Genomic DNA, 18,919 nt, shown 5'->3' on the forward strand with positions numbered 1-18,919 from the left:
AGTGGGCAGGGACTCCCCTCACCCCCTGCCTGGTCACACGGGAAGTCTTTGATCCACTTGAGGAGAGTGGGCCATTGAAGCCCTAAACAAGGGTTAAGTTGGGGGTACCCTCCCCAAGCGCCTCCCCCGGGACCCAGACAGACAGAGGCAGCTCTGGGCCAGGCTGAGTCACAGTTGAGGGTTTATTGCCAGTGTTAGGAAGGATGGGAGGTTGGTGGGCCGGGGCGGGGCGGGGGGGGGGGGGGGGGCGGAGTCCAGGCGGCTGGGGGTCTTGGGAGGATTTCTGACTCCACACTGCAGGGCTATGGGTTTGGAGGGGTACTGCCGCCCCTCTGCCTCCCAGACAGCCCTGGGGCTGATGTTGCCACATCCTGTCTACTGGCTAGTGCCTAAAAACGGAGGGGGGGGGGTCTGCTCACAGGAGGGAGTCTTGGGGGGGGGAGCTTCCAGGAGTTCACCTGCACCAATAAACCTTCCACCCAGGAAGCCAGGGAGTCCTTATTCCTCTGGGACAAGTCCTCAGGCCTTGTCAGGCCAGCTCCAGCTCAGACTGGGGTGTCAGGCTGGGCCATTCTGTTTCTCAGCAGCTCTGACCCCCCACCCAGCCTGGTAGAGCCTGGGGGCTGGGGTGCACGTACCCCAGCTGATCTCTACCCCGAGGCCCAAGGGGTACCTGCAGTACTGGGGATCCTTCTAAACAGATAACCCTCATCCTGGGCATTTGAGCCCCTGTTTTACTCACAGACCCTGTCTCAAGGCTTACTGTCCCTGGCAGGCTTTCCCTCAACCCCCATTTCTTATTGCATCAAATGTGTTTTCTAGGAAGGGGTGTGGTGGTGATGGGGGGAATTGAGGCGAAGCCTCTCCTTTCTGGCCTCGCAGGCCAGACCAACCCCCCACCCGAGAGTGAATGCACACACACACACACACACACACACACCCCCTTTAAGGGACTCAACGCATGAGATTGGGACCACACACCTCAGCCACTGGCCTAGTGGGGGCCAGCAGTAGTGCTTCGGGGAGAGGGTCCAGCGAGGGGCTACAGGGCTAGTGGTCTCGGGCTGAGGGCCATCCTGTGGGTGCCCAGGCCTGGCGCTGCCTGAGGGGACGTGCGTCTGCCTCGCCAGGTCCTCGGCAGCCTTATCTGGGCATGGGCAGAGCATCAGCGGAGTTTGTGGGTCAGGGCGAAGGGGCTGGCTCCATCCAAGCAGGGGGAGATGTGCCCCCACCCCTCCACAGATCTGCGTCTCGGAGAGTGGTGGCAGCATGGCTCAGCGCGGCCCAGGGGAGAGGATGCAGCCTTGGAGCTCACAGAGCCATTGCCAAGCCGAGGAGGAGGAGGAGGAGGGACCGAGACCCCAAAACCACCTCTGCCCTCGGCTCCTTGCCTGCCTCTCGGGGATGCTGAGAGGAGAGAGCAGATGGAGGGAAGGGAAGCTGGGCCCGTGGCAGTGAGGAGGGGTCTGCTACTCCAGGGGTTGCCTTCTTCCCTGCCAGAGGCTGGGAGGCTCCCCCAGAGCTCTCGCTGGCCTGGCTTCTGTGGCAAGGGGTCCAGGCCACCGCGGGAGACCCAAGCCCAGGGTGGGAGGTGTTAAGTAGCACAAGCAGAATCTGGCCCTGGGCTGGGCCTGGGGCAGAGGCAAGGGGAACCGGCTTGCACGGGGAGGGGCCCACTGGCGCCCCCTGCCTCCCAGGCCCAGGCCCGACGCAGGCCCCAGGGGCTCAGGGGACAGAAGGGCGAGAGGGTCCTGTGCGGATGTGGCAGGGAGGGGCAGGAGAGAGCCGACAACAAGAAGGCAGGCCCGGGGGGCCTCACCTTTGGTCCAGCTCACACAACAGTCGTGGGTCACGGGGGGGTGGATGGAGGCACGTGCTCGCGGTCACAAGCACAGACAGACACGTGTACGCCGAGGCCGCCCGGGGGACCCGGCAGGTGCAGGGGCCTGGAGCCCGCGGCGGCCTGCCTACCCTGTGTGGCTCCCCACCTGCCCGGCAGCTGACACGTGAGCCCCCCCGGCCTAGGAGCCCACGACCTGGCCGGACCACGTCTCGTGGGGAGTATGTGGGGCCAACTGGGTGAGCACCACCTCCACAGCCTGGAACTTCTGGTTCTTGGGCGGGATGGGGCACATCTTGTACGTCACCTCGTCGCCTTCCACGGGCACGTACTCCCCCTCGATGCTGGTGGGCGGGAGAGGGGCGTCAGCCCAGCAGCAGGCCCCGCTCCCAGACACCCACTGTGGGCTGGCCTGAGGGCTGCCTCCCCTCCCTTGTCAGAGCTTCAGCTCGAATCTGTAAAATGGGAACCCGAAAAGGTCCCTCCCTGTCTGTGCTGTTTGGGGATTGAGCCGTGAAAGGCAAGGGAGGTCCGGAGGCCTGGAGAAGCTCAGTGCCCCCGCCCCCACCAGGTCTTGCCTGGCATCAGGGCTGGGGGCCAGGCCTAGATCATCTCTCCCATGTCCGTCTACCCTCCAGGCCAGAAGACCCAGGGGCTGGCCCAGTCCTCAGTTCCCGTGATGCAGGATCCCAGGGCTCAGCCAGCGGTTCCCGGGACTTCTGCGGCCTGGGTGTCCCCTCCCCACGTGGCTCCGGCCCTCCTCCTCCTCGTGCCACCGCCCCCCCCCCACCCCGCACACACGCACCCGCAGCCCCTGCGACAGGAGGAGAAAGATGCCAGGGACACAGACTTCAGCCAGCCAGGGGAGAGGCTTGGAGAGGCATTTCTTGAGGCCCTGCCGGGACCCTGCAGCAGGGGCCCAGCCAGGAATAGGGAGGCGGGAGGGACTCACTCAGACACATGCACAAAGATGTCCTCGGATCCATTCTCAGGGGTGATGAAGCCATGGCCCTGTGAGCGTGAGAACTGCTTACAGACGCCCTTGAACACGGGGCCAGCCGAGGCACGGGCTGTCCTGAGGTTAGAGTAGGGGGATAAGAGCTGTGGCCTGGGGCCTCCCCTCCCTGGACTCCCACAGCCCCCCTGGGCCCTGCCTGCCTGCAGAGCCTGTCCCAGGGCTGTGGAAAACCCTCCCCAGGCCAGAAACTGCACACAGTAATGCTCTCTTATGGTCCCATTGGACAACAAGGAGACTGAGACCCAGAGAGGGGAGCTGGCCCTTCGAGGGTGCACAGCAAGTGGGCCTCCTAACTCCCAGCCAGTGCCCCTCTCTGTGCACAGGACCCTTTCCTCCTGAGACGATTCAGGTTTACATGGGCTCCTGTTGTAAGATTTCTGAGGGAAGAATGCTCAGCCTAAACTCGAATTTCTCTCAAAATGGGGAGCTCACTACCTCTTGAGGTCGCAGTATCCTATTGACTTATTTGTCTCGTATCTACTCATTCATCATTTATTAAGCATCTGCTCTGTGCCTGGCCTTGGGTTGGACACAGGGGACAATTAGTGCTTGCCATCCAAAACCTCTCCTTTCGGGACCCTGGGCTGGCTCAGTCGGCGGAGTGTGCGACTCTTGATCTTGGGGTTGTGAGTTCAAGCCCCATGTTGGGCGTAGGGCTTACTTAAAACAAAACCAAAAATCTCTCCTTTGGCCAAGGCAAGTCAGTCTCCCTTGTGATTTCTCCAAATCGCCTCCCCCATGTGACCCCAGCCAGTGACCTGTGCCAGAGGCCCAAGCCTGGTCTCCGTCTCGCCTGCCCACCCCTCACCAGAGGTCAGTCCCTTGCTTCCGTTTTGGTCCAGGCTGACCCACGGACCTGGAACACCCAACTTCCTTCTTCACCTGACACAGTTTCCAAACCCACTAGGACCTCATCCTCCCCTCCCTGACGCCTGATGATGTGCCTTCTCCCCCAACCCTGGGTGGAGGTGAATGCTGGACAAATTCCTCCTGGATTGTAGGCAGTTTATGGGTGGAGACTGTCTTATTCATCCCTGGGTCCCCTGGTCAGGTGCTCAATAAATCTTAGTGGAGTGAAGAATGAATGAACGAACACAGAAGTTACTGGAAGGTCCATACACAGCTCCTCTGTCCTTGAGTGAGGACAACAGGGGTTGGACAGGGCTGGAGCCCTGTCCTGGGGAAAATCACTGGAGCCTGGGCGAGGGGCGGGTACTCACGCTGAATACGTCCTGGTCCGTTTGGTGGGCAGAGGACTGGGCAGGTCCCGGGACGAGACGCCGCCCCGCTCCCAGACCCTGCTGCCCTCCCGGTGGAAGGGGAAGGTGGGCCAGACAGGAGACTTGGGGGAGTGGAGAGGGGGCACTACTGGGGGTGACGTGGGCTCTGAAGTCATGGTGGGTCCAGCAAGAGAGCCTGGTGGGCTCTCGGGCACAGGGGCCGGCGAAGGGCTTGGGCGTCCTTGCGGGCAGGGCCCGGCCTGGCCCTGCTCGGCAGCCGCACCAGCCGCAGGCTCCGTCTGGAATGGGAAGAAAGAGGTACAGGTGAGTGTGGGCCAGGTTGAGCGGCTTCTGGACACCCGGCCCAAGTCTGGAGGGCTGGGCCTGCTCGCCAATCTTCACAGAGTGACTTCAGGCCGCTCACGGCCCCCCCACCCTGACTCGGGGTCCTCCCCAGAAAGACAAAACAGTCCTATATCCTTGCTCTGGACTGAACTGTTCCCCCAAAAATTCATATCTGGAAGTCTTAACCGCCCACGGTGGTGGTATTCGGAGATGGGGCCTCTGGGAAGTCATTAGGTGTAGGTGAGGTCAGGAGCGGGGTGCCCCATGATGGGATTAGTGCCCTTGGAAGAAGAGACCCAGAGAGCTTGCTTCCTCTCTGCCATCTGGGGACACAGCGAAATGGGAGCTGTCTACAAAACAGGAAGAGGGCTCTCACTAGAACCAGACCAAGCTAAAACTAATCTCAAAGTCCTTCCAGCTTGAAGCTCAATTCTCTAACTCCAGGGGCCTGGGAGGTGGGATGGGGAAAGTGGCCAGTGACAGTCTGGAACACAGTTTGGCACAAGTGTGAGCAGCTTCACAACCACACACCTGGGTTTGAATCTCAGCTTTGTCGCTGTACCTTGGGGACTTCGACAGTTCCACCATGGCGGGTGGGAGTGCAGCCTCTGGACCCAGGTGACCTGGGTTTCAATCCTGCCTCCTGCACCTAACTGGCTGTGCAGCCTTGGTCCATGCTCTTAACCTTTGACTCAATTTCCTGCTCTGTAAAATGGGGATTAGTGCTGGTTCTCACTTCACAGAGAGGTTGCTGTCAATGACCCTCTCCGTGCCCGGGCGTGGTAAGCCCTTGGGAACGTTGGTGAGTTTGCCTTAGCCCTATTTTCCTCTGCTCTGAAATGGGGTTGGGGATACTTACCATGCCAGGCTGCTGAGGAGTCCCTGATAGAGTGTGTGACAGCTCCCGGAATCTCAGAGATACCCACTGAATTGCTATCATCAATGCTCATGGATAGAAATACCCTCGTCACCTGCTCAGTGCCTGGATGACCTTGAAAAACTTCATCCTGTATTTCCCTCTACTAAGGAAGAGAACATAGTCCTCTCCCCACAAGGGTTGGGAAGCCTCGGGCCCTAAGAGACCCTGCCGTGGAACCCTACGGAGGGCAGCTCAGAGTACTGAGCCAGGCTGTGGACAGAGCCTGGGGCCACAGCGGGACCAGGCAGGACACCTGGACCAGGAGCACTCCAGCTCTGCCGTGTACCAGCTGCCGACCTTGGGGAGTAGTTCCACTGGCCTCAGTCTCCTCATCTGTATAACGGAGCAGATAGACCCTGCCTCGATCCCTCGCAGGCTATGGTGAGGCTTGGCTAAGCCTGGGGAGATAAAGAAGCTCTCATAATCCACAGTCACGTAGCAGTGAGGATGACAGGGTCCTCCACTTCCTCACCCCCGTGCTTCACCACCTCACCCCCTCATTCAAAGACCCTAGTGCCAGAGGTAAATCCCTGAGCCTCAGCCCTATTTCTGGCCTCCATCTTGTGCCCCACTCCCAGCCTAGAATTTCCAGGGCTGACTTGCACCGAAACACAGTGTGGCAAGGGCTGGGAGAGCCTTGGAGTCACACCATTCAACAGTGGGGCAGGTCTCCTGCCCGCCGTTCAAGGTCACACAGCAAGTGGGCTTTTTCTGGGTCAGGCTGATAAGCCGGCTCTGCCATCCCCGGGGCTGGAGATGCAGCCTTTCTCCCCCCCAGCCCCCGTGCCCCAACATCCCTCTCCATCCAGGAGAGCTGCCGGGGGCTGAGAATGGCCTCTCACGGCCCTTCACAGCTCCTCACAGTGCCCCCAAGCTGATGTGAGGTTTTTCTTTCTGAGCCTGCTCCAGGAGTCAAGGCCGGGTTTGGCCTTTTTATTCCCATTTTTAGAGAGAAGAAAACGCAATCACACAAGAACTTGGACTTGAACGTTCACAGCAGCGTAATTCACAATAGGCCCAAAGTGGAAACAACCCGACGTCCATCAACAGAGGAGTGGATAAACAAACCGTGGTCTAGCCACAGAGTGGAATATGACTCAGCCATAAAGAGGAATGGAGTCCGGAGCCCTGACACCTGCTACAGCACAGACGAGCCTGGAGACCATTACGCCGAGTGGAAGAAGCCAGCCGGTCACAAAAGAGCACATTGCGTGATGTTATTTACGTGAAATGTCCGGAATGGACAAGTCCACAGAGACGAAAAGGACATCCATGGTTGCCAGGAGTTGGCGGAGAAGGGATGATGGGGAGTAAATTCTAATGGGTGCAGAGTTTCTTTCCGGGGTGATGAGAAGCTCCTGAAGTTGACCGTGGCCTTGTCGCACAATTCTGTGAGTATTCTGAAAACCCTAACTCGTCCACCTTAAACAGTTGTAACATATGGTACGTGAGTTATATCGCCATAAAGCTGTTATCAAAAAAGGAAAACAGGCAGCAAAGCTACCCAAGATGTCAGGGCCAGGAAAGCAAGAGACGTCGGGCCCCTTGGCGCGCGTCCGGGCGCCCCCACCCCACCTGAGCAGGGGTGGCAGGTGGACAGAGGCTCTGCTTCCTTTGGTCCCGGCCTGCCCACTGCACAGTTTTCCCAGAGCTGGTATTGTGCTTGGCGGTGACAGCCGGTGCTGGGAGGTCGTGGGGAGGAGGGGCAGAGACAGCCCACAGCCGTTACCAGGGAGACGCAGCTGAGCCGGGCCCTGCTCTGGCCTCCCAGCCTCCCGGCCTCCTGACCCAAGGCCTCTTGCGGGGAAGGGGGACAGATGCATTGATCGATCACCCAGGGTTAGAGTTGAGGGCAGCAGCCCCCTTCCTTCCCCTCCCCAAAATAAGTTCCCCATAACAGACCAGGCAGCAGAAGGGAGGAGAATGGAATAAGGGCAGTGATAGGCCTTCGTGCCCTCCAGCCCCACAGGACTGGCTGCTCTGGGCTCTTTCACCCCCACTCACCCTGCCAGCTTCCTTTGAGAAGCCCACAGTTAGCCTTAGAGCAGGAGTTAGGGCTGGGGGCGCAGACAAGGCAGCCTCCGCGGGGCAGAGAGCTCTGCTGTGGGATCTCCCCCACCTCCCTCCTCTTGTGCAAGAGCCTGTCCTCCAGAGCTCCTGGGAGGATGAGATGGGACGGAATGCTGGAAGAACAGCAGGTGCTGGGTGAGAGGTCCGCCCTCCCAGACCGGGCTGCTAAACTGGGCTGAGGGGGAAGAAGGAGTGGGCGGAAGGAGAGCCCCAGCCGGCCTGAGGCAAGCCCACCCGCACTCTCCTCTTTCCTCTTTCCCCAAGGACTTGACCACCCACTAGGTCCCTGCCCAGCCCCCTCCCTTTTTAATTCCTGCAGCCACCCCTTCAGCAGCTGCTATTATGCCTACATTTTGCAGATGAGGACACTGAGGCTCAGAGAGACTAAGTCATTCACTCAAGGCCACACAGCAATTAATGTCTGAGCCAGGACTCAAGAACCAAGGTAATCTGGCTCTGGAGCCCTGGGTTCAGGCCCTGCATTGCCACTGACTTGCTGTGCGACCTTGGACGATCTTCCCCTCTCTGGGCCCTGCCAGAACCCTGGGAGAAGAGAACAAGGGGATGCAGGGCAAGCCTCTGGTTCAGGCCCTCTCCCCAGAGTGTGGCTGCAGAAAGGGACAAGGAAAGATGGGCTTTTGTTGTCTGAATGCGGTACCCGGCGCAAAAGTCTTTACAGAGGCTACTCTCCATTTTGAAATCTCCCAGTTGCCCTGAGAGTTTGGAATTCCCATTGTTTCTATTTTACAGATAAGGAAGCTGAGTCTCGGGGAGGTGAAGTGACTCACCCAAGGTCACACAGCACGTGAATGACAAGAGCTCAGATCCATCTGAAAGCAAACGGTGGGTGCTCTTCTCGTGAGGATAAATTCTGCTCCTGGTTCAGCCAAAACACGGCTGGAGTTTTTACCAAAAGAACTTTCCCTGAGAAACTAAAGGGGAAAATAAACTCCTCCAAAAGCAGAGAAACAGATGAGTGTGTAGGACGTTTGTTTCGATTCAGAGTAAAGCCCAGCCCCCAAGGGACTCGGTCCGACTGTCTGGGAGCACCTTTTGCCCAGAACGATGCCCTTCAGAACTGGCCCCCGGGGGTTCGAAGACAGGCCGGGACCATTTCTGGCTTGGGCCGGAACCCTGACTCGGCAGTGACCCTCCCTTTCTGAGCCTTAGTTTCCTTATGTGTCAGATAGGGCTAATAGTTAGCACCTGTCCCGCGTGTGGGAGGGGCTGAGGAGCCGCTGTGTGGATGGTCCACCTGTGAGGGTGCATCTCCCTGCCCACGCGGTCTGGCCCTGACCCTCCCGGCCGAGCTTGTCTCCATTTCCCTGCGTGGGGGCCAAACCCTGGCAATTCTGCAGACGGAAGGACCAGGGGAGGTAAAACCAGAACATCAGGATTGTTCAGAGGTAACCTGAGGCGAGGCTGTGATACAGTGTGACTCAGCCCCATCAGCAGGTGACCATCATCCTGGTGCTGGGCCTCCTCCAATTCTCAGGTACCCCAAAAAGAATGGGGCAGGAAATGGCTGTCACAGTCCTCTCTTGACCATGCGAAATCTGTCTTGTTCGGGGCAGAGTAGGGAGAGCAAGCTGGCTCCACCCCCCCCCCACCCCCCAGTGCTGTGTGATCTGGGGCAAGCCCTCAACCCTCTCTGGGCCTCACTACTCGAAACATCACTGGACCAGACGCCTACTGAAGGTCAGTCCGACTGTCCTCTGAGGTTGTCAAAAGCACACACGTAACTGAAAGGAAGCTGAATGCCAGGCGTTGGGACAACAGGCCGGAGAGGAGACAGCCGCACCCTCCAGGGGGAGGACCAGACTGACCAGAGCACAACATAGCATAACATGACGAGAGACAGCTATCGTGTATTGATCGTTAGCCACGTGCCAGTGTTCTGCCAAGTCCCTGGCCCCATTTCCTCAGGCAGTCCCCACAACACCCCTACATGACAATGACCATTATTATCCCCATTCTTCAGAAGAGTAAACTAAGGCCCAGGGAGCGAAAGAGGCTTCCTGGGTTCCCACAGCTGGTCAGGAGTGGTGCTTTCTGCACCTGAGATGTTGGGGGGGGGGGTGGGTTACAGAAAGGCCTCTGGGAGGCGGGAGGAAAGCTCTCTGACATCTCCTGCCCTCCCCTGGAGAAGGAAGAACAGGGGCGTGGAAGAACTGGGGAGTCAGGGCTTGGGGTTCTATTTCTGGCTTTGTGCTGACTCAGACTATGACCTTGGGTGAATCACTTGCCAACTCTGGCAAGCCTAAAAACAACTCCCCCAATAAAAATGTCCCAGCCCCGAGCCCCCAGTGTGGAGGAACAGCCGGGGGAGGAGAGGATATGATGACTTAAAAAGGGGAAGGCCATGGAGCACAGGATGGTGCTGGGAGGGCTTTCTGAACATTGGGGTCTTATCTACAGTGGGTGGCCCTGGGAGCCTGAGGAAACAGCCTCAGGACCACCAGCCAGAAGCTGGCACTTCCCCAGTCCCTCCCCTCCCCCAGCCACCCAGACAGTCCTTAAAATACATCAGTGCCAGAGCTGCTCCGGCAGCTGGAGGTGACCTAATTAAACCTGGTTCTTCCCCCTCCGGCAGCATGTGCGTGCGTGTGCGCGTGTGTATGGGGGTGAGGGACTGCCCCAGCGAATACTTGAGCTTCATGGAGACCTTTTCACTCTCCTTGTCACAGGCCCCTACTGCCCTGGGGTATGTGACAAGGGCTTTGGGCTTCCTTAGCATCAGTGAGGGTGAAGATGCCAGGATGGGCACCTCAAGAGCCATGCTCACATCCCATCTCTGCCAGGCTGTGTGACCCTGAGCAAGTCACTTTCCCACTCTGAGTCCCCCCAGAGAAAGGAAAGGGTTTGTCAAAGTCACACTTAGGGTAGCTGAACTCAAATCAGTGTGACCCCAAAACCCAGAGCTTTCCAGCGTGCCAGCCGCCACCCCGGTGACCATCATTCCATCAGCTTTGGAGCAGGGGAGAAGACCCCCCACTACCTTCTGCTCCTACCTTGCTGCTCTGCGTGGACACGGGTCCCAACTGTCCCAAGCCCCCGGACTTGGCTGTGCTGGTTGTGACCAGTAGATGTGAGCAGCTCAGGCAAGCCCGGAGCGCCCTCTGCTGGTGCCAATCTGGGGGACCTGCCTCCAGAACAACCAGCCCGTGGGTGTCCCCTCCCCACAGGCTAGCTGTGTAGGACCCCCTATTCCTCCCTCCAGAGCCCCTCCGTGGCCGGTGGGCATCCGTGAACATTGCCAGGCCTGAGAGGGGACTCTGTGGCCCATACTGTCCCTTGGCCTTTCCCAGGCCCCTGTGCGGCCAGTTCCTGCTTAGACCTTTTTCTTGGAGTGGAGGGCAGACAGACCCAGCGGGGTGGGACAGATATGGGAAATAGATGTTGGAAAGGACTTCAAGGAACTGGTGAGGGTAGCGGAGGGAGTCTGGGTGAAGGAAACATCCAGAATTTGGAGGGCCCAGAGGCCTCTGGAATGGAGTCAGTTTGGGGGACAAAAACTGGCTCCCCATCCTCCAAGGGGCCGGAGACTGCCCCTCCCCATCAAGAGGCCCCTTCTGGAGCACATCCAGGGGGGCACGGTGCCAGGCCCTCAGAGAGGTTGCCCACCCTCCACCCAGGCGCACTTCCTCCTCCCCTCCCCCAGCCCCAGCGGATGCAGCAGTTCACACTCTGTATTTATTATTGTTCTCGCTCAGCGTCCCTCCCCTCTCCCTGGGAAGAGGCTGCAGGCTGGCAGCTTTGCAGGAACCTGCTGTCTCCCTTTCGGGGGCCAGCATCACCCCTTATCTCTGCCTGGACTCCTTGTGCCCGGGGAAGGCCCCTCAAGGACTTGGGGCTAGCCCAGGCTGCCCCGAGTCCCTGCATCCCGCAGCTGGCGGCCAGCAGCCTAGCCCGCCCCCTGCCCCCGGGGCTACACCCTGGCAAGGGGGGGAGGTCAGAGCAAGACCAGCAAGCAGGGGAGAGGAGTGGCCTCAGGAGAGGCGAGAGCTCTGGGTAGGGGTGGCTCTGAGGCGAAGATAATTACATGGAGCCACATCTCCAAGCCAATTAAAACAATTATCCCCATCGCGTTTGGGGATGAAATAGAGTCAGGACTAGACAGCTGTTCCAGGTCCAACTATCTGCCTGCCCTAGATGGTCCCTCCCCGGCCCCAGCCCCAAATTCCAGGGGGACAGACCCACATGCTCCCTGCTGCATTCTCCTTTTGGCATCTGGTAGGAGCACGATTATTCATTCCCCAGTCATTTCTCTTCCCCTGGTTCCCAGACAGGAGGCTGGGGCTTGGCAGGTGTCTGCTATTCTCTGCCTCTTGAGCCAGACACAAGTCCCAGACACACACACACACACACACACACACACACACACTCTCTCTCTCTCTCTCTCTCTCTCTCACAGGGAGCCACAGGGCCTCAGCTTCCCTTGGGGGCCAGGAGGAGGGACGGAGGGAGGGCGGGGAGGAGGGAGGACAGGGTGGGCTCATCCACATCCGCTCCTACACCCCCCTCTGTAAACTGAACGGGGCTGGGCCAGCCCCAGGGGAGGGACCCACCTTCCCAGCCCCGCGGCGTCCTTCCTCCCTGCTTTGCCCCTGCCAAGCTGCCGTGCCCTCGCAGCCCAGGCCTGACCCTTACCTCTCCCTGGCTGCCGAGGTCCAGGCACTGGCTCCTGCAGCCGCCTTCAGCACTCCGCCTCTCTCTGGGCTCGGAGCTGGCCAGCAGGGGATGGTCTGAAGGATGTGTTGTGGGTACGACTCGTGTGTGTGTGTGTGTGTGTGTGTGTGTGTGTGTGTGTGTGTGTGTGTGTGTGTGTGTGAGCATGCAGCACCTCGAGCCCCTCACTCACTCACTCACACACGCCCTCCTCCTGACGTCAGGAAGAGCAGGAGGGAGGGACTGCGATGAGAATTTGTACTCCCTGCTTAAAGGGACACGGGGCCCTGTTGCCTCTGGGCCAGACACCGCCTCCGGAGTCAGGCACAGGCTGGGTGAGAGAGGGAGCTGCATCTCTCGGGGCCTAAAGCTTCTTTTTTTGGAAAGTGGCTTTTATTGCCAGGCCAGGGTATAATTTGCCCTGCCAGGTGGGAGTAGCCGCTGAGGAATGCAGGGAGAGAGAAGCTGGGACGGCCTGCATTCCTGGCAGTTAGAGAGCTAGTGAGTGGGAGTGCATGCGTGCATGTGTGTGTGTGTGTGTGTGTGTGTGTACATGCGCGTGTACTGGGGGCCGCGGGGTGGAGAGGGGTAAGTCTGGGAGAACAGAGGTCTCAGCAGAGAGGAGCCCTCTCTGAGGGGAGAGGGCGGGGGAGAGCCCAGTTTCGAGGGACTCTCAGACCTTCCTCTACCTTCTGATTCTCAGAGGGTCCCCCGGCCTCCATTAGCACAACCCTGGGCTCAGGTCTATCCCTTGCTCAGTGGAGATCCTTGTGAGTACGTGAACGTGGGCAATCACAGGCGCTCATCTTCTCTGGCCCACAGGAGAAGATATTTCTATTGAATTGAATTGAATTGAATTGAATTGAATTGAATTGAATTCAGAAGTCCCGTAGGGAGTGATAAGCTTGCTACACACACACACACTCATACCACACACATACACTCACACCACACATACACCACACACACACTCACACTCACCACACACCACACACACTCACCACACACACACACACATACACACTCACACCACACACACCACACACACACCACACACTCACACCACACACATACACACACTCACACACACCACACACATACACACACTCACACCACACACACCACACATGCGTACACACACTCACACCACACACACTCACACCACTCACAACACACACGTGTACACACACTCACACCACACACACACTCACACCACTCACACCACACGCACACACACCACACACGTACACACACTCACACCACACACACACTCACACACACCACACACGTACACACACTCACACCACACACACCACACACGTGTACACACACACCACTCACACACACACACACACCACACACGTACACACACTCACACCACTCACACCACTCACACCACACACACACACACACACACACACACACACTCCAGGCCAGACAGCCCCTGCCCCCTTCCCAGTGCCCTGGTTTCCACATCAGAGAGGCCCTGGGTGTGAATCTCCGCTCCAGCACTCCCAGGCTGTGTGCACTTGGGAAAATCTTTTACTGACTCTGATCCTCACAGCCTCTCTGTAAAGGAGGCAAGAAGGCCCTTTCTGAGCCACTGTCGGTGTTTCCAGAACAGTCCGTAGCTAAGCCTCAGGCCCGGCTACAGAGGCTGCCACAAAGGGGCTTCTCTTCCTCCCCCTCCTTTCTCCTCAGCCTCAGCTTGGAAAGAAGGAAGGCTTTCCCGCCTGTGATCCTTAGCACTCTTGACGCAGGCTGGCATTTTCAACAGAAGTCTTACTGAAATTAAAAGGAGGAGGGAGTCAAAGGGAAATGATCAAGAAATATGCAAATAATAACAACAGCTGGTCAGATACCCCAGGACTCCCCAGCTGTGGGGCAGCAGGCTTTGCCACCATTCAAGGCCCACAACGATCCAGCAATTTATTATCACCACCCCTATTTTGCTGGCGAGGACGTAAGGCTCAGGTAGGAGGAGGGAATTGCCCGCGTTCATTGTCTGGTTAGAAGGATATTTGCACCCGGGGCCCTCCAATGCCACCACGTATCCCTGCCCTTCCAGAACCTCCCAGAACAATCAGGCTCAGACAGCCTAGGTTTCTGATCCTACACAAGAGATGGGGAACCTTGTTGCCCATTGTCACCTGAAGCCTGGAGTTCGGATTCTAGTCCACCCGCTAGACTGAGGACCCCGCCCAGAGGAACCTCAACCTGCTTAAACCCTTCTCTTCTTGTTTTCCTCTCTTCCAAAGATAATCATAGTTTTCAAAGTGCCTGCACGGGCATCAGCTCACCTGCTGCTTATAACAACTCTGTGAGGTTTACCTGGATGAGGAAATGGGCTGGGAGAGATGGGGGACCTCACAGAGTCATCCAGCTTGGAAGTGACAGAGTGACGGAACAGGGGCCTAGACCCATGGTTCACACGCTCCAGGAGCAGGGCTGGGGCTGGGGCTGGGGTGGATGGCTGCCATCTCCCCTGCCCACCACCCACTGTCCCTTCCGCCAGGAAACGGCCCCCATGCTTTCATCCGGGGAATGCCCTCTCCTCTCCCCTGAGCCACCGGACCCCTGGTGGCCCATCAGAACCAGAGTCAGGAGTTGGGTTGGAACGTCGAGGCCAAGGCCGGCTCTTCTCCCCATGGGTCCTGAGTTGGCAGAGCTTTGGCCGTGGGCTGTTGGTGGCAAGCTATGGACTACAAGCCAATGGGCCACCAGCGGGGAGTAGCCAGGGAGGACTTTTCTGAGGTGATGATGTTTGAGCTGAGCCCCAAGTGACAAGAAGGAGCCAGACTTGCCAGAATCCAGAGAGAAGACACTGTGGGAAGAGGGAATGGTTGGTCGGAAGGTCCCCGGATGGGTGAGAGCTTCGGAGTGCCTGAGGAATAGGAAGGAGGCTGGTGTGGCCGGACGGGGGTGAGGGAATGGAGGGGGAAGATATCCAGGCTACGTGTGAGAGGCCAAGGCCTGGTCTGCCATGGACAAGGCCAAGGCAAGGGCCACGGGCCTGACCCTCACTTCGTGTCCGGCCTTTCTTGGAGGCCCCACCTGCCGGCTGGTGGACATGTGTGGAGGCTGCCAGGCAGCCGGAGAGCTGTGAATGAAGGAGGCTGGGCCAAGGTTTGAAGTAGTGTTATGATTATTCTCTACAACGAGGAGAGGGCACAGCTGTTCATTCAGGAAATGAGCAGCCCGTGGCACCACCCACCCACCCACCAGCAGCTGAGTAACAAAGAAATTGTCTGCTTGAAACCAGGGGTTCTGCCGCCGAGGCTATTTTTGTGAAAAGCTGAGAATTCAAAAAGCTCATCTCCTCGAAAGCCTTCCTCACCTCAGAGAATCTGAAGAGGTGGGTAAGAGGAGAGTAGCCCCTAGGCCCTACGGATTCCATCTGAGTCCTCATTCACACCCTGTTGCCTACTGCCCCCCCCCCCTTGGGGGCCAGACCTGGGCCTACCTGGCCCTGAAACCATGTAATGCTTTAAGATACATAACATCCTTAAGATGTCAGTGCCATCCGTTGGACAGATGTGGAAACTCGGGCACAGAGAGGTTAAGAAACTTGCCCGACATCACACAACTGGTGAGAACTCAGGAGTTCTGGCTTCATTACCCTCTTATTCTTTCTGCCACACCACACTGCCTTTGAAATGTCTTTTCGGTTCCCTGCATGCCCGTCTCCTGGGCCGTGGGAAGATCCTCTTCTGCAGCTTTGACCACGTCATTCGTTCATTCAGTCAAACCTTCGACAAATAGTTATTGACTCCTCAGATGGTCTAGGCCGGAACCCAGCAGTGAACCAGACAGATACACACATTGAGTTTACAAAGCTCATGTCCTAACTAGGAAGAGACATGGTACCAAGTATGCAAACGAATAAATGTTTGAATGCGATTTATGAAGGCAGCACACAAGCGGGGTGGGCAGATGGAGATGGGCAGGGCTGAGTCCACCTGCTGAGGGCTGAGAGAGGCCACTTTGAGAAAGGGCCCTTGTAAGCTGATCCCCAAGGGTGAGAAGGAGCCAGCCTTGTAAAAAGCAGGGGAAGAGTGTTTCCCAAAGAGGGAACAGCATGGGTGAACTCCCAGAGGCAGGAAAGGACGCTGCATGTTCCAAAGGTCACTGGTGTGACTGGATGAGGAAGCAAGAGGAGGGCTGGGGTCACATTGTGTAGGGCTGTGTGGGGACCTGGCAAGAGGCCTGCTCCTCATCTGAAATGAGATAGGAAGGCATGAGATGCTCCTGCCTCCAGACAGTATCCCTGGTGGCCTCACAGCCTCATCCCGGGTAATGATCAATGCAGACGGGAGACTGAGGAAGATGGAGGGGTCCCCTGGCCCTGACCCCAGGGCTGGAGATTACTCTCTGGCCTGTGGATGAGGGTCTCCTGGTGCTTAAATCCCCTCAAGTCATTGGGAAGTGCTCTCTGTCATAGGGTAAGGGGTCCCTCCCACAGCTGGCCCCCTCTGCATCCTGCCCTGAGGCCCTGGGGCTGGAGCAGCCAGGCTGACTCCCAGTGAACCCAGGGCTGGGATGGGCTGTGAGCCAGGCCTCCCTCACACACCCATTCCTGAACACCTTGAGGCTTCTTAACATTTAGGCTCACCTCCATCCGAATCTTCTGAGTGAGGCTGTCTCTGGCTGCCCTAGCTAGAGTGCTAGTCACTCACTGTCACAGTATTCATGTGACCTTTCTCCATAGCAATGCCTGGAATGATCTCCCCTCTCTGGAACACAAGCCCCCAGAGCAGGGCCTCATGCACAACGGCCCCCAACAAATACCTGTTGACTTTTTGCACTTTGCTTTTGGCTCAAGCCAGAACAGAGAGCAACATACCAGGAGGCTCTGTTTTTAGGTCCCTTCTAGAATCACTATTCCCAGTGGTACTTCAGCTGTGCTTTTGGCTTCCAGGGAAGAACTTTTTTTTTTTTTTAAGAGTTTATTTTTAAGGGATGCCTGGGTGGCTCAGTCTATTAAACGACTGCCTTCGGCTCAGGTCATGGTCCTGGAGTCCCGGGATCGAGTCCCCACATTGAGCTCCCTGCTCGGCGGGGAGTCTGCTTCTCCCTCTGACCCTCCCCCATCTCATGCTCTCTCTCTCTCTCTCTCTCTCTCAAATAAATAAATAAAATCTAAAAAAAAAAGAGTTTATTTTTAAGTAATCTCTACACCTAACGTGGGGCTCGAATTCACAGCCCCAAGATCAAGAGTTGCATGCTCTTCTGATTGAGCCAGCCAGGTGCCCCATGGAAGGACATTCTAAAAAGTGCCCAAATGAGAATCGTTCCTGGGCCCGTCCAGACAGACCGTCAAGGGCCTGGTGCTGTTCCTCAAAGCTTCCATTCCTAAGAACCCGGAGGGAGGTCTCTGGGGCTCAGAATCAAGACAATCTGGACTTACTGTCACCTGGTTGGTTTCCATATTGTAACTGAAAATGTTTTCCTCTTGGCTGTGGATGCTGGAAAGCTCAGAGCCAAATCCCTCCACCATCAGCAAGCTTCCAGACCACGGCGGGGGCGGGGGCGGGGGGCGGGGGGGGGGGCGGGGCGAGGAGGAATCCCAGGGCCAATCTTTTCTTTCCTTCCTTCTTTCATTCAATCATCCAACAAATATTTGTCCTGAACTGATTGTGCACCTTTCTAGGTAGTGGGGAGTTGACAGTGACCAAAACAGACGAAATGCCTGTCTTCATGGAGCTTACAATCAGGAAGAGGGAGAGGGGCAATAGAAGAACCTCATAAAGCAGGTCATGTGCTGTGGGAAACTGGTAAGTGGGGTAGGGAGTGGGGGCTGGTGGCTGGGTGGTTTGAGATTTAAAATGGGGGGCTCCGGGTGGAGGGTCAGGAAAAGCCTCACGGAGGTGTCACTAAAGCAAAGGTCTGCAGGAGGTGAGGACTGAAGACAGGAGGGTGGGGAGGGGAGACCGTTCTGGGGAGAGGCAGAGGCCCCAGTGGGGAGCGTGCCTGGGGTGTCAGAAACAGCCACAGGGCACAGCAGTGGGACATGCGGTCACGGGGGTGAGGGGCAGAGGACCCCGAGGGCTGTGAAGGACGTCCTAAGGCCTGGCTTTTATGAGATGGAGCATCGCAGGGTCTGGAGAGGAGGATTGAGAATTTCTGGTCGGCATTTTAACAGCGTCTCTCCGGCTTCTGTGTTGAGCAGAGATGGTGGGGCGTGAGCCAGGACAAGGAAACCAGGGTGGAGGCTAAAACAAAGGCCCAGGTGAGGAGTGTGGAGTGAGGAGTACAGGGTGAGGGTGGCTGGGCCCCAAGAGTTGCAGTGGGGGTGAGCAGGAGGGTTGGACTCTGTTTGCATCGGAGGTAGAAACAACAGTATTTGTTCACGTTGTGTAGGGGAGCGGGTGAGAGACAACGAAACATAATCCCCATGTTTGGGCCCGAGCGACCTAAGAATGGAGGAGTCATTTTCTAAGATGGGAAGACTGGGGCAGGGGCAGCTTGGCAGGAGAGACGTGACCAAGAGTTCCACTCTGGCCCAGACTAAACTCAAGTTGCTGAACAGGGACATGGAGCGGGCAGGGGGTGAATCTGGCACTCGGGGAGAGGGCTATGAGGGAGCCACGGGGGAGCCTCCGTGGCAAGGTGCTGGTTGGTCACCGCGCCGAGGCCCCATGACAGCACCAGGCATGCACGGAGATGCGGAGATGGCGCGACGTGGGCCCGGGACCCGCCAGCATTTAGAGATGGGAGGAGGACCCGGGTGAGCGCCGTCCCCTGGAAGCCAAGCAGGGGTGTGTGAAGGACAAAGGAGGGCCCGTGGCTGCTGAGCACTGACAATTAGCGCTGCGCTGGGCAACGTGGGGGCCACTGGT

At 57.8% G+C, this 18,919-nt stretch overlaps 2 protein-coding genes across 5 annotated transcripts in view; one reads left to right on the forward strand and one right to left on the reverse strand.

The window, feature by feature from the left end:
- Positions 1-227: 227 nt before the first annotated feature.
- On the reverse strand, positions 228-12,457 carry CSDC2 (cold shock domain containing C2). Of its 4 annotated transcripts, none has more exons than XM_027594526.2 (4): positions 12,063-12,457; positions 4,079-4,377; positions 2,793-2,915; positions 228-2,184 (listed from the first exon to the last, which is right to left on the reverse strand). In XM_027594526.2, the coding sequence occupies exons 1-4, from the start codon at positions 12,246-12,248 to the stop codon at positions 2,022-2,024; spliced, it is 771 nt and encodes a 256-aa protein (XP_027450327.2). In that variant the 5' UTR covers positions 12,249-12,457; the 3' UTR covers positions 228-2,021. The 4 variants fall into 4 exon arrangements, with proteins under 4 accessions (XP_027450327.2, XP_027450330.1, XP_027450326.1 ...); XM_027594529.2 differs by lacking the exon at positions 12,063-12,457 and adding an exon at positions 11,613-11,765; XM_027594525.2 differs by lacking the exon at positions 12,063-12,457 and adding an exon at positions 10,424-10,505.
- The window catches only part of POLR3H (RNA polymerase III subunit H), a 28,805-nt gene continuing 16,241 nt past the window's right edge, over positions 6,356-18,919 (forward strand). Inside the window, exons 1-3 of the mRNA XM_027594530.2 lie at positions 6,356-6,733; positions 8,163-8,255; positions 17,731-17,854. The gene's annotated coding sequence lies outside the window, so the exon portion shown is untranslated. The remainder of the gene's footprint in view (positions 6,734-8,162; positions 8,256-17,730; positions 17,855-18,919) is intronic.

Source organism: Zalophus californianus, chromosome 9 (genome assembly GCF_009762305.2).
Source record: "Zalophus californianus isolate mZalCal1 chromosome 9, mZalCal1.pri.v2, whole genome shotgun sequence".
Lineage (NCBI taxonomy): Eukaryota > Metazoa > Chordata > Mammalia > Carnivora > Otariidae > Zalophus > Zalophus californianus.